This window comes from Odontesthes bonariensis, chromosome 5 (genome assembly GCF_027942865.1).
Source record: "Odontesthes bonariensis isolate fOdoBon6 chromosome 5, fOdoBon6.hap1, whole genome shotgun sequence".
Taxonomy (NCBI): domain Eukaryota; kingdom Metazoa; phylum Chordata; class Actinopteri; order Atheriniformes; family Atherinopsidae; genus Odontesthes; species Odontesthes bonariensis.
In genome coordinates, this window is record NC_134510.1 from 23,567,933 (window position 1) to 23,583,399 (window position 15,467).

The window sequence follows — 15,467 nt, forward strand, 5'->3', positions numbered from 1 at the left end:
GGTGGGTTGAGATGCACTACTATCTTTGCCCCACATCTCACCTCAAAGCAAAATGAATATCACAATGCGCCTCTATCACAAAGGTTTGTTCTTTGTTTTTTTTTCATTTCTGTTTTTTACTTTTTGGTTTGCAAAAAAAGAACAGAGAGGTTCAATGATACCTTTTAGAAAAATGCTGCTCCTGTACGTCACACCCCTGCACAGTTGATGTGTAATAAACTATCATGACCTGAAATAAATGCGTCTGCAGACTTATAAACACAGGCAGGTTGGGCTTTAGAAGGAGACAAACAGCTGATGATCCATTCGGCTGCCTCAGATTCAGGTCTCTGGTTTTTTTGCATGCAGACTCGTTGTAACAGTGACAAGAACATCTGCGTAGGACAGAGCCATGTTTGATGCTATTAGTAACACCTGTGCTTTTCCTACCATGACATTTCAAGACGTCTGCTGTTATACAGGGCTGTATCCACCGAGGCATTAGGATGTGCTAATCACACCTGCTATAAAAACAGTAAGATTCAGGAGGTAAGAAGTGAACGGAGCTCCCTGCTGGCTTCCTCTCCTGCTGTCAAACTTCCCGGATTAGACTGAAACAAATGACACCTGAGTCCTCCCTGCCCTAATGCACACACGTTCACACACAGTCGTGTTTCCAACACTTCAGAAGACATTGAATTCTGTTCATTATCCGAAGACTTAGCATTGCCAAATGATAATTAGTATTTAAAAAAACAATAAGAATATGTAAACAGTCGTGTAACCACATCAAAAATCATACACACACTCAGTCCAACACAAACTGAGAAGTAGAATCATGTGGCCAATTGGTTTTTGATTTGCTATCTAAACTCTCACTGACAGTTTTGTTCCTCCCCCTCTGTCTGCAAGTCTGGGAGTCCCCTGAAAGTGGACAGAACACATACACATACACACACACACATATTCTCAACATATGTACTGTGCCAAGGGAAATCCCCTGTAGCTGGGGACTGTGTGTTTTACTGTGGCCCCTCGCATGGAGCATCCGTTGAGGGAAGAGCGTGTGTGTGGGGGTTGGCCTAAATGTCAAAGGTAAAAGGTGCTGAAGCAGAGAAGTGGAAACATGCAATAGACCCACTCACACAGGCTCATCTCAGAGTAGAGGAGGGGGAACCCCAGTTCTCTCTTTTTGTCTCTCTTCCAAACACAACTCAGACAAAAATATCACACTGCATGTAACTTTCCACAGGATTCATGCCGTTCATAGACACATTTAACTGTAAATGCATGTATGTTAGTGACAAACAAAACAATAAGAACTGCAAATATGACAAACTTTGTATGTTGTACTATATTTTGTATTATACTGAAAAAAAATTTGACTTGGGGGGTCTTTGACTAAATTGTGAAGACTGCAAGTCCTTTTTTTTTTTTTTGACATGATTGGATTCGTTTTAACTGTATAGCTGTCATTAATGTTTTTACACTTTTTTCACTGTTTTAAATGTATGCGTTTAAAATATGCATATGACCACACAGCGGGGCCATTGTCAGAACAGCAGTTTGGAAATTCTGAGGTTGCAAAGTCTAAAGACAATGAGCAAAACCCCACCTACAGCAAGAAATGTTGACTAGCCACAAAAAGTTGGCATTTTTCTTTTAAACCTGTGAATTTTTTTTTCTGCAACATCTATCTTATTTGGTCAAAAACTGTACCCAGATCTCTAACCTCTTGTATTCTAAAAATAGGCTTTGGGGTTTTGCAGATTTACAAAGAAATTCAGGATTGATTAGTCTAGACATTAGGTCGAAGTTCAAAGGTACCCCACATCTATGATATGAGTAACAAATGCGGTTCGATTGTCTAACTCTTAAAGTCATGAAGTGATTTACAGAGAAGTGACTTGTAGATATATTGTAGTTGTACACCTTGGGGAGACCACATCTAAAGCAGTCTCAGTAATGATATCCATTTCCACTTGTGTCTACTAAAATGAGCGAGATCCCACCCACTCACTCTGTCACTTTGACGCAAATGTGGAAATGATGGCTTGTGCTCTTTTTTTTATCTTTATATCTTTATTTTTAGATACAAACTTTTTATTTTTGAGAGATGTTCTCATTACTTTAAGATTGCTTCTCATAGGTCCAATTCTTGGCTTCCATAAGATTGTTAGTCATTATTTGAAAGAAATTTATCATCATTATGATAACTACCATCAACTAACTACAACGTAGTTAATCCCTTTTTACAATATCCAACATATTTTCCAAATCAAATGATGGCACGATATTTTGTATACTTATTTAGGATAATAAACACATTATTTACAGACTTGAATGTGAACAGTGCCAGAAATAAATACAGCAGGTAGTATTGTTTTAGAAACATTTCACTGACGTCTTGCCACAGGAACATGGAACACTGTGATGCGGAACAAATATGCGTTGTGGGCGCTGTTTGAAGTCGGAAACTATTCGTGGACGCACTGGGGGGGGAGTTGTTTACAAACAGTTTACTGTCACAAAAAAAAATACGACAGCTTCTTTAAAAAAAAACTTTACATAACCTAAACTTTTATTTTGTCAAACGTATGGAAGGTGATAATTGTTTTTAGCGCATATAAATCATATTCGCGGATGGTATTTTTACTGGTAAGTGTCGCTTTTTGTCCTTTAAGTTTAGTGTTTGCCAGCTGTCTGGAGTTCTAGGATCTGTTGGTTAAATATTTGGGTGTTTGCTGACGTTTGTCTAATGACATATTCAACTGTATATGTATTTATTGATCTCTAGCTTACTGTCAAAGCCACCTTGGACTCATTTAAAGTGATACTCCGGAGTAGATTCAACCTGGGGTCATTTGAACCGTGACATCCAGCCAAGTAGCCCACCCGCAGTTTTTTCGATATTGACTGAATATCAGCTGAGTTACTGAGTTATCCCGAATAGCTTCGTACAAGGGTTAATGGATCCTGGCAGTATCTCCAAAATTACCACACTAAAATCACATGCCATGACACCAAACTTCTACAGGAGTACAAATATGGTCTGTACTCACCAAACGATGCATTTGGAAGTTTGAAAATAGTCCAGGAGTTTATTATTATCAACACAAGCCTGATAGCTTCTCTGCAGCTAAAGCTGCGTCGACGTCACTTCAGAGAGCTGGGAGCTTCAAAATAAGATGAGGGTTGATCTACTACTGTAGACAACAAAGCAAGGCTGCTCAGTTTCTCCATTGATAAAATAACTTCACAACTCTACAACATAAAAATTCATAAAAAAAACATGTAGAATATAGCATATACTTTGTTGTCTACAGTAGTAGATCAACCCTCATCTTACTTTGAAGCTCCCAGCTCTCTGAAGTGACGTCGACGCAGCTTTAGCTGCAGAGAAGCTATCAGGCTTGTGTTGATAATAATAAACTCCTGGACTATTTTCAAACTTCCAAATGCATCGTTTGGTGAGTACAGACCATATTTGTACTACTGTAGAAGTTTGGTGTCATGGCATGTGATTTTAGTGTGGTAATTTTGGAGATACGGACCAGGATCCATTAACCCTTGTACAAAGCTATTCGGGATAACTCAGTAACTCAGCTGATGTTCAGCCAATATCGAAAAAACTGCGGGTGGGCTACTTGGCTGGATATCACGGTTCAAATGACCCCAGGTTGAATCTACTCCGGAGTATCACTTTAACGTTGCCTTTTGACCCCGACAGGCGTCTGTAAAATGAACGCGTCTATTTAATTTCACTTTCTTTTCAGACGGTTAAAGACAAACAGTTAAAGACACTCCCGACGCGAAACCCAAATGTAGCCTGAAAGAGACGATAAGAAGTAATGCAGAGCTTCCTAAACGGTTTGTCATCTGGCAACACATTTTCGATACTCGAAAGCCTTTATGAAAGAAGTCTTAACAACGGTTGTCATCTTGGTATCGGTTTCTCTTCTACCATTAAAATAACATTTATTCACCGTAGCCTACAGCAGATGTATAATCAAGCAATACACTGCATGCACAATTATTAGGCAAGTTGTTGTTATAACTATCAAACTATTTGCACATTTTCCAACCCCAAATCATATAATCTTAAACATATATTTGATGCTTGGAGGTGGAGGAGGAGGACGTCACTTAAAGAAATTCATACCTGTGATTAAGTTATACATGTTTATGCACACTGTTAGACATCTCACTACTTCAGGAATAGTGGCCCTGTGAAATTCTAAGTCAAAAATTCAAAAACAAAACGCCTTCATATTGACATAAGATCAGATGAACTCCTGCTGGACAGACTCTCTTTGAACAGTGTTTTGGAGGCCGTGGTTGCTGCATCATCATCATCCACAACAACAACAACAACAAACGGCACACAAATTCAGACAGGCTCTTGCACTTACTGAAAGGAAAAGTGACCATATTGATCATATAATAATTTTGTAAGCCCAAAAGTCTTAACTGCGACTTGTGTTTGCCCATTTTTTGTAGCTTGTTCTTCAAATATTTAAAGGCGGGGTAGGGGATCTTTTTCTGGAAAATTTTTAACATATTGCTTGAAATACTCTTCACATCCCCATTGCAACCAATTAATTAAAAGTTTTGACATTAATATGAAAAGTTTTAGTGGCCTCTAGAACGTACAATCTAGGAAAAACAGTATCCAATCATTGTGAACGGACCGTTCACAATGATTGGATACTGATGCCGTCTATCAAACTGCAATCTGCTTCTCCCTCCCTCCCCCTCCTTCCCCCTGTGCGCGTACCCTGCTCCGTGAACGAATGATGCGTCCAGAAGCTTGGCAGGAAGCTAAACTAGAGCCAGCTTGGCTAGCACCTAGCATTATTAAACGTATAGTTAGCATATACTAAATACTAAATACGGCAACGATCGATGCTTGCTGTCAGAACAGCGCTCCTACACCTTCGTGCTCGTGCACGTTCATGTACTCTAGAGGCGTGCCTTCGGGGAGAAAGTGAAGAAAAGGGTTGGGACTTTTTACCTGTGTATTTTCAAAATGCAGCTTCGCTGGACTCAAAATCCAGGATCTCCTACCCTACCTTTAAAGAGAATAATTCAGTAGCCTGATTGTGCATGAACAGACTCAATTATTTTTTCGTTCCTGAACAAATATATTTGATACTTTAACACGATGATTCTGTAACGTATTGAACTTATTCATTCAATAATAAAGCAAATCCAGTTTAATTAAATTGAACTGCAAGCAGTGTATTCCAAACATCAGACTGTGCAATACAGTGTTAATGGAAGGCTGAAACCTATTGTTTATTAATCCATTGTATTTTTCTATTCAACCTCCAGAAATAGTGAGATATGCACCTAAAGAAAATCCTTAGAGTCCAGGATGGTGTATTCAAAGCTGACAGAAAAAACAATGTTTGTCATATTTGCTCAGTAAAGGAACTTTATTTGTTGATTAATTTGGCATCCATCACCACAGATACACCTAACTTCTAATTCAGTTCTGCTTCACTAATGGATGTTGGCAAACACATATTCCAACTAATCTTAACAAGGAGCCAGTTTTAGATGTGTGGGCAGGCTCCCGTGTGTCACAGAGTTTATTGATTTAATTTGCGTATATATCAAGAAGCATGCTCTGCTGGTATTTACAGTGTGTGTGGGCACGGTGAGATAAAGCTGAGCTGGTGCAGTGTCTAAGTTGCACAGAGGTGTTGGCTGTGGGCACCCAGTAGGACACATGGCAGAGGAAGGCAACAAGCTGACACTGAGGCGCCTGGAGGCACCAATCCACAAGTTCATTAAAGTTGCTCTGCCCACGGACCTGGAGCGGCTGCAGAAACACCACAGTAACATACAGAAGGTGATGGCTGAAATGTGGCTGGACACACACAATCACATCTAAACTGTTACTTCCAGAGCTCAGATGATAAGTGATACTTTTTCTTTCATGTTCACAGTTTCAATGCAGCCAGAAATGGGATCGTCTGCATCAGGAGCATATCAACGCCAGCAGAACCGTTCAGGTATAACGTGATATACTGCAGTCTGAACAAAAGAAACTTGTTTGTGTAGTCAGTTAATCTGAAGATGATGTGACTCACCGACACTTGAAATTCCTAAACAATCATGCCTCTGCAGCTGCTTAGAGTATCCATCCATCTATCCATCCATTTTCTATACCCGCTTAATCCAATTAAGCTCGTGCGAGCTTTGAATATTTTTTTTTCTCAAATTGTCTGGACCTTGTGACCTCCTAAATCTGGACCTTGACATTTACTTACTTGTGGCAAACATGTTTTTCCAGTTTGAGGATCAAAGATCACACAAAGTGGCAACTGGTGTCTTTATCCATTTAAGAGCAGACAGTATCTAAATGAAGGCAATAACTGTCAGTGCTCTGTTTTGAAGCCGATTTAAGCTGACGTCTGACACAAACAAGTGTCTGTCGAACTGTGCCAGACAACAATGGGCAAATTGAATTCTCTTTTTCGTGAGCATATTTATCTACGGAATGAGCTTGACAAAAAAGTGTTCACTTCAAAGTCAAACAGCGTGTTTTTTTCCAAAGCTTTCAAACACACTTTGTGGCCTCCATCAACCAATGGAATGTGCTCAGTTGTCATGGAGATGTTTTAATAACAGTATGTGACCTAAGGATCCATCTCCAGATGATATTCTTGAGACAGCAATTGCAATCTCCTCATGTATACGACAAGCTGTTATTGCACTAGTTGCTCGTGTGATAGGAGCTGGAGCCTATCCCAGCTGTCATTGGACGCCAGGTCAGGTTCACCCTGGACCTGTCGCCACTTCAAAATGAGCATATATATTAACAAAAAAAAAAACTACAAAGCTTTGAGGATTGATGTTGGTTTGGACTTCATTGACACTTACATTATTAGAAAATTCTTATATTGTTTTATTTTTGATTCGAATTTTACACTGAAAATGTAAATCAACATTTCCAAATGGAAAATTTGCTTGAAAAGAAAAAGAACAGAAAAGAGCTACCGAACCTCAAATGGACCATCTCGTGTGTATGTTAAGTACTTGCACGCTTGTTCACATTGGTTGGTGTGAAATGCCGCAGGGGATGTTGTTGCCTGGTAGCCACCATGTCTCTGAAGGTGAAATATCTCCAAACAGGAACACACCTATCCTCTCACCATTACCCCACAAACCCCAGGGGTGCACATAGAGTGCTTTCCCATGTCTTCATGGCATTAATTCAGAGTAGGGGTTCAGATGTGGGTATATGTGTGTGCATGTGTATTTATGTTCCGTAGACAATCTAGACAAACAAACAGGTACGAAGGCAGATAGATGGTTCAGAGGAAGGCATTTTTCCATTCCTTTGTGCATATTTTCTGAGGTTCTAACTCTGTCTTTATATTCATTGCTGTTTATCTATTTGTCCTTTGACTGTTCCTCAAGAAAGACAGCCTGCAGTCTCTCACCCTACTCAATGATTGGCATGCACTCCCAGTAGTACAGCACCAAAGGGGCTCCCAAGAAAAAGACACATGCAGACTCAGTCACCCCACCTTTACCACATCTGCTACAGCGAACACATCTGCTGTTGCATTAGTGTTTGTTTGGTCTGTGAGTGTGTGTGTTTGAGGGTCACGGTTCATTTGCAGGCTGGCAGGTGCCTGACCTAACTGTCTTTGTGTTAATCAGTGTGTTCCTCAACTTTATATACGTTAGGACGTGTGTGTGGACGTATGTTTATTCATGTTTTGTAATTAGTGGAATGTGTTATCGGCAGCACATTGACCAGTTGAGCCCGGGTTGCTGAGCTCCGGCCTGCAGGGCTGATGGTTGGGATGTAATCCTCCTGTCACCCTCAGGGCACTTGTAATGTTCCACAGCCTCATATCTAAACCTTATTAAGCGCCCATCAACACACACACACACACACACACACACACACACACACACACACACGCACACACACACACACACACACACACACGCACACACACACACAAACACGTATCTCACCCTACTTGAACATTATACGAGATGGAATCTTTCGACATGAACTGACACAGTTGCTCATAAAATATATAAATTATAATCATTTCAGTTTTTTATTTCCTGCTGTATCCTTTGTTGTTGTTGCAGTTGTAGCAGTCTGCACATTTTTCTGGTGACAGCTGCATTTAACCACAGGCTTGCTTTTCCCTGTCTGTCCATATGTCCCTTAATCCAACCTCTCAGTATTTTTCAGATATTTAATTCATTATTTCTCTCTACCCCACCGAAATGTTCCAGACATGATAGGGGTTCACGCAGAGAAAACTGCTTCTTTTCTGTCCCTCTGCAGCAGCTGCGAGCTAACATCAGAGAGATGGAGAAGCTGTGCAGTCGGGTCCGTGCCGAAGACGCCGCAGCTCTGGAAGCACTCGTAAAGCCAATCAGAGAAAGAGCGTCAGCCGCTGCACGAGACTTCCTGCTCTTGCACTCTAGCCCACCTCAGCCCACCCCTGAACCGCCACCTGCTACACACCCATCCAACTGTGCATCCAGTAGCTGCTACACTGCTGACGACTTGGCCGAGGAATCGGAGTCCGGCAGGCAAATTCAGGTCCTCCTTCCAGAAATCCCCTCTGATCAGAGTGCAGCTGAGTCCTGGGATAACCTGGAAGAGGTACGCATGGCTGGATTATTCACATTCAACATTTTTAACATTAGCCTAACACGTAGTCTGGCAATTATATTGTTCAAATTGATGTATTATTACAATTTTTAGCATGTATATAAGGATGTGTATAACATGTTCTTTGCCTACATGGTATTTTTCTTAATTCAAGGTTTTATTGAAATATTAACTTTAACAACATGGAATTGCAGAAAACAAAGAGCTGACGAACCAAAAGTGGAATAAAAAAATACAGCAACCTCTTTTATATCTGTTTTGTCCACTAATACACATAAAACAGGAGTAAGAAAGAAAAAAAACAGCAAGCCATACACGCGGCTCAGGACCTCCACAACTTTAACCCAGAATGGGTTATGCAGTGCAGGAAAGTTCCTACCTCAGTTTCATACTTAGCAACATAAATTGTCCTTCTTCAGTATCTTTGTATGGAATCTCATAATGATATTTATACGGGACAGTGTTAACAAATAACTTTTTGTGAAAATCAAGCACAGTTTAAATAATCTAAGATCGGATTCATCGTGATAAGACGCTGCTTCCATTTTTTGTGGTGTGGTATCTCACATGTTCTACTAGCTTTAACCGTAGTCATCAACAAATCTGTGCCTATGTTTTTTTTAATCTGGTAGCTCCGGCTCTCTGCAGCCCCAGTTTCTTTGCAGTGGCCGTGCAAGAGTCTTTGGGTTGTGCAAAGACTTTGTCTTCAGTGCCTTGTGAAGGTGTTGATAAAAGGCCTGGCCGGCGATGCCTGCGGGGGATTCACCACTCTTGCTGCTGCATCTCACTGTACTTACTCTTCTCTCCCCTGGATATTAACATTGGTTAGCTCTTGGATTTCTGTTCCCCCTCAACTTATGCACTGTTATTACACGGCCAATGGAGATGCGTACGGAGAGAGGTGTTCACAACACCATAGTTGCTCCTATGAACTGTTCGCTTCTATTTCCACAAAGGGTGGTTCTCCGTGATGTGATTTTAATATTTTGAGAATTAAGGGGTCAGTAAATGATAGCTGAGGTGTACGTTATGTATGAAGCAGGTTATACACAAAGGCAAACAATAGGTCTTCGCAGCAAGGAGCAGCACATGTGTTACTAATACCCTTAGCAATGTTTCAATGTCCCATAAAACTGTAACAGAACGCACAAAACCAGAAGGCTGCTGAAGCAGCACTGCTATTATTTACATTACGACATCAAATTTGTTTTTAAAAGGTCAGGATTGACTTAGAATTAAAAAAAAAACAACCGCAGGATTGGGAAACAACTGAAGGAAGTGGCTGGGGAGGTCTTGTGATCTCTGCCCAGACTGCTGCTGCCCACCCCCCACTCGACCCAGTCCTGGATAAGTTTCAGAAAATAGATGAACATGTACACAGGGGAGGAGTTTCCATCCTTGCTGTGTGCTAAACATTGTTATGGTTGCATGCGTTTACTCTCAATGGGTAATGCTTGTCCCAGACACTGACGGTGGGGAGCGTGTGTTGCTGTAGATTTGTGCGATAAGCAGCTTAATTAAATAAATAAAACACTTTTCCTCTTTAGGACCTGAAGGAGCTGAGTGGTTTGGTGACGGAGTTCTCTGTACTTGTCCACGTGAGTTCAAACACTCTGCTGGCTACTACATTCACATTTCTCTTATTTCTGTGTGCACAGCCAGCCCTGTGAACGAACACAATGTGACAGAGGCCGCTTGCCTATAGGGTTTCCAGGAAGTGGTGTGTGTTTGACCAATGTGTGCTTTTGTTGCCTGGTAAGGCTCCGCTGAGACGAGGTTACACAGATCAGCTCAGGAGTACTGCTGGGGCCCCAGAGGCCCTCCGCTGAGGCAAGAGGAGAGATTGAGGAGTTGAAGAGAAGGAGGGAGGGAGGATTTAGGGGGGGAGGACAGCAGGTTGTCACAGAGGGAGAGGAGGGAAACGAGGGATACAGCAGAGCAGGTGGAGAACAGACGGTTCAGATTATCACCTCGTCCTCAGGGATGGAGGCAAGGGAGCAGAGAGGCTGACTGAAGGAGAGATTAACAGCAAGAGAAAGAGTGAAGATGTAGTTGGTGAGAAAAAAAAACCAGAGGTATTGGGGGGGGGCAGAAAGAGCATAGACATGTTGTGGTGTCTCTAGTGTGAAAGATGCCGTTGGGGGAGCAATATTCCAGCCTCAGTGGAAATACTGAGTGAGTGTGTGGTTGTGTCTTTGTTTATGTCTGTACGTGCGTCACGTTAGTTGCTGTTTTCCGACGTTTGTGCTTTTGTGTTTATCTGTGTATTTTTCTCTGTGTGTCTTCAAGACCTCATCCAGTATTTAATTTTCTACTAAGTTTGTGAAGATGATAATGGGGGTAATATCCTATAACAGTAGTAAGTGGAGCTGCTGAGTTGGAGAGGAACCAGCAGCAACTGAATGGACTCTGCAGTTAGACTGTTTTCAAGTTAGGAATACACGTTCATTTCACCAAAAATGATTTCTAAACTTCGGTGTTCAAATAAATGCCATTTTAAATGCCCTAAATGGAACTTTTAGATGCCTTTGTTTGGTATTTTCTGGGGGTGTTTTGTCTTCATTCGGCAAGCAGAAATGCCAAATATTTCCTGGTGTCACCCTCTGAAGTACAAAGATTTATATGTTTATTAGTTTATCAACCCAATAAATTTAGGTCTTAGACTGTTATCCAAACACAATACTTGAAGACTGGGAAAAAAATTTCACTTTTTTTTTTTTTTTTTTTTCTGGCATTTTCTCATGTTAAATTCTAAGTCTTGAAAGCAATGGGCACAATAATTCGTCAATAGAAAATAACAGTCAGCTCAGCTGCCTGCGTCCTTTGCAACTTTTAGGTCACAAACGGCAACAAAGTGGAGATTGAAAGAGAAGACGTTTAGAAAGCGTTAATCTGAGGGAGGTGAGTGGCGGCTGCATTCTGCACCGAAGGGTAGAAGATCTTTGAAACCTTCGCAAAATAACAGGAAGTTATTTACATGAACTTAATGTGTAAGAGAAGGGCTAAAGATGGGCTCGGATCTGTGGGACAACTTTTTGCTCAGAGTGAGCGGGGGAGATTGGTTTTAAGGTGGAAGGGGGAGTGGAAGGAAAGCGCTCTGCTTGTTGTTTGGTCACTGTGTCCATCCAACCCTCATATGGCGAGAGGCAGCTGCCACTCTGAATATTTCATGAGATCTACACAATGCCACACATTTGCGCGCACGCACACACACACACACACACACACAAAGTCTGTATGAGTAATTCTCAGCTAAAATCTGCCTTGAATATACCTACACCCCTCACACACACTTCGCCTATGTTCATTTTCTGCCATAAGTTAGATATTTGGATGGACAGGTAAAAAAGAAAAAAGATCTTTGTACACAACAGGTGTTGTCCTCCTTTTCATGCGCGGTTATATGTCGGTGATTGCTCGAATATGATTGTGTGCCTAACCCCCATGCTTCAGTCCCAGCAGGAGAAGATTGACAGCATAGAGGACAACGTCAACACAGCCGCGGCCAACGTGGAGGAGGGGACCAAGAGCCTGGGGAAGGTGTGTATATGTGTGTGTGTTTATGTCCTGATGATCTGATGGCTGTGTGCGATGTTTGGGAGATGGAGAGATCGATGGCACTTTGCCTCCCAGCCATTCCACAGCGTTTGTCCTTATTGATCCGTTCGAATACGGAGGAAAGCTGCAATTAAGGAAATAGAGAGAGGAGAGGGAAAGAGGGAAGTGAAGGGTGAAGGGGGGGGGGGGTGATAGAGAGGTCAGATAAGAAGGCTGACAAGAGAGGGTCTACATGTTTGTTTGTGTGTGTGTGTGGCGTTGACGACAGGTTTAAATGACTCGGTTTTTTAGGAGCTGCGTTGTCTGCTCGGTGCGCTCTTACACTGCGCTCTGAGTCTCAGCCGCTGCTCTTCACACTTACTGCAAACGTGAAATGTCAAACTTTTTGTCTGTAATATGCAGAATGAATCACCTTTTTTTTGGTTTGTTTTTTTCAAACTATAAGCCAGTTCAAGCTTCTTCTTTTTTTTTTTTTTACCAACATGGCTGCTTTCATCAGTACTTTTTTCTATCTTTGGTGTGTTTGAATGCTCATCTGTGAGATGAAGTCTGAGAACGATCTTTTTCTAAATGCCTGACGCAATTAGACTGATAATCAGAGAGGCGGACGCTCGCACCGGACAACAAATAAACAGGAATGGAAGACTACTACTCGGCTATTGGCACAGTCGTCTGCTCCGCCTGTCCCGAGTTTCCAAATCAGATCATGTTCTTTACCTCTAACAACGTGCGCTTATGTTGACGCTTCTTCGTCGGGTTCGGAGAGATTCGAGCCATCACTCCAGTTCAGTGGACACGAGTTAATGCCAAACAAAATAAAGATAAAAAGCCAAGGCTGTGGTAAAATGATGATAAAGAAAAAAAATATCTCCTTTATCATTTATCAACAGTTTTCCTTGGCCTCGTTTGAAAAGTTCACAAGGTGAAGATGAGAAGAAGAATTCATAGAAATGAAGGAGCCATAAGAAAATAATTGATTATTACCTTGAATGTTGCTGCTGTTCCAGTGTATCTAATGTGAAAGGAGGTGTCGCAGCATTTTGTAAATTCTACCAGCTCCTACCGTGGCCACCATTTTGGACACTTCTGTGTCATTTATCTGTTTTCAAAGAATCAAAAGACAATGCGACGTTACCCAAGCATTCACACATCTGGAGGCGTTATTTGCAATCGCATTGCATGTCAGGCCAGACTTGAAAATGATTTCCACAACTGGTTATTGTACGGTTGTTCCTCAGATTAGTTTATCAATCAATCATTTCTGTATAAATTCCTGCCTGTCAGATTCTAAAAGCTTAATAGGACGTTTTTCGCACATTCAGTTTGGAGAGATAAAGAAATGCAAATGACTTTCATTTGAGCAAAGTTTGGCTTTTTATTCTTATTTTACCCGTGTGTTCAATGTTTCACACAGAACTTACAATTTTATCTCTGTGTGTAGAGAGAAAAAAATAAAGTGGACTTGCTCTGGTCAAAACATCTAGAGCAGTCATTTTGGTTGTGTTTTGTTGCTGGTGGAACTTCACTGTGCCGCAATTTTCTATAGATTTGGAGCGTGAACGTTAGCCTGCACAAAAACATCGTCAAATACAACCAAAACTCGATTCCAGTAACGGTGTGTGTAATGTGCTGCAGCAAACAGTAATTTTGAACTTTATGACTCATGTTTATTCATAACACAGATCTTTTAAAGAGTTTATTGAAATTGAATTTACCCAAATTGGAAGGCAAACAAAGACTGCCCTCTCTGTAAGGTCGCTGGTAGATGTAGAGGGCCGCCTGTTAGATGAAGGGGTGAGGAGTGATGAAGTAGATGAGAGGGGTGTCAGATGTTTTAACGTTTTCAAAGCTTGTAATCTGTCATCGGGTCAAACAGCGTGACGCGCGCTCGCGCACACACAGCCACACAACACCCTCATTTCCTCCATCCTCCACACCCTCTGTACCCAGAGTCCTTTTAACTCGGCTCAGATGAAATTAAAATTCCCTCAACTGCCACAGGGGTGGGGACAAGCTAGGCTAGCTTTTTGAACTAGATTAATTTAATGGTGAAGTGTTAATCAAGTGAGTGTTCGTGTGTGTGTGCATGAGTGTGTGTGAGGATGGTCAGAGAATCAGTCATTAATTGCCATCAGCAAAGAGCACCTTCACCTGTGATGATAACAGCTGTAATAACACACGGGCCACATCTTTCTGATTCTCCTAAATGAAGATAATGGAAATGCTTTGATGCAGCTATGGAAGTGTCCATTTACATATACACATGCAGGCTTGTTTGTGTCACTTTTTCCTTCCGCCATCCGTGGGCTGATGTGTGATCATGAAAGGATAGAGACATGCAAACTCTATCGCAGACGGTCTTGAAGCCACAAAGTGCTAATGCCTCCAAAGGTGTGTGTGTGTGTGTGTGTTAAATTAAACTGGAGCATATCTCTTCTTCCTGTCTCTCGAGGCGGTGGGATACAAGTTGGCGGTGTTGCCGGTTGCTGGGGCGCTGCTGGGCTGTGCGTTAGGAGGTCCACTCGGTCTGCTAGCTGGGTTCAAAGCTGCAGGGGTGGCTGCTGCTGTGGGAGGAAGCGCCCTGGGCTTTGCAGGTGGGAACCTGGTCCAGAAGCAACGACAAGCTAAAGTGGATCTGCAAATGAAACGACTCACGGCACCGCCTGCAGAAGAGCCAGAACGAAGCAAAGACAAATGACCCAACAGTCCTTAAGTCACTGAGGCTCCTGTGTGGACTTACCAATAAATAAAAAAAAGCACAAACTGCATCTCCGAGTCTCCAAGAGACTCATTATGGGACAATGTCGCTGAGCATTGCTGTAACCAAGCACTGTGGAAAACAATTATGTAATGACAGCCTTAATTAAGAGTTGAATATGTTGTTCAGGTGTGAATGGTGTGTGTCTGTGGGGACTTTAACTCCTTCTTTATACAATAAAGAGACTCAAACACGGCAGCAAAGCAGTCAGTAACACTACAGCGTGACATGTCAGTAAGCGCATCTATTTACCGATGAAATGTTGGTCACCAAACAAGTTAGTCAGCGGCAAGCAGCAACGCCTTCGTATTCCTGCACGCACAACGTAATGTGAACAATCGTCAACGGCTCATTGTAAAGAGATACTGCCTGAATGTTTAAATATTATTACGTGTGTGCAGCGGGGGAAAATAAGTGCCAATTGCCAGATGATTTCACAGACCGCAATATGTAAAAAGTTGTGTTGAATTTACCGCTGCTGCCAAATAAAATGTGTCTTTTCACCACGGATGT

At 41.8% G+C, this 15,467-nt stretch overlaps 1 protein-coding gene across 1 annotated transcript; it reads left to right on the forward strand.

Annotated features, from left to right (window-relative positions):
- The first annotated feature begins 2,464 nt into the window (after window positions 1-2,464).
- stx17 (syntaxin 17) lies at window positions 2,465-15,465 on the forward strand. Its single transcript, XM_075465437.1, has 7 exons — window positions 2,465-2,637; window positions 5,628-5,836; window positions 5,934-5,999; window positions 8,306-8,629; window positions 10,186-10,236; window positions 12,092-12,178; window positions 14,649-15,465. Exons 2-7 carry the CDS (start codon window positions 5,714-5,716, stop codon window positions 14,892-14,894), a joined length of 897 nt encoding a protein of 298 aa, XP_075321552.1. The 5' UTR covers window positions 2,465-2,637; window positions 5,628-5,713; the 3' UTR covers window positions 14,895-15,465.
- Window positions 15,466-15,467: the final 2 nt, after the last annotated feature.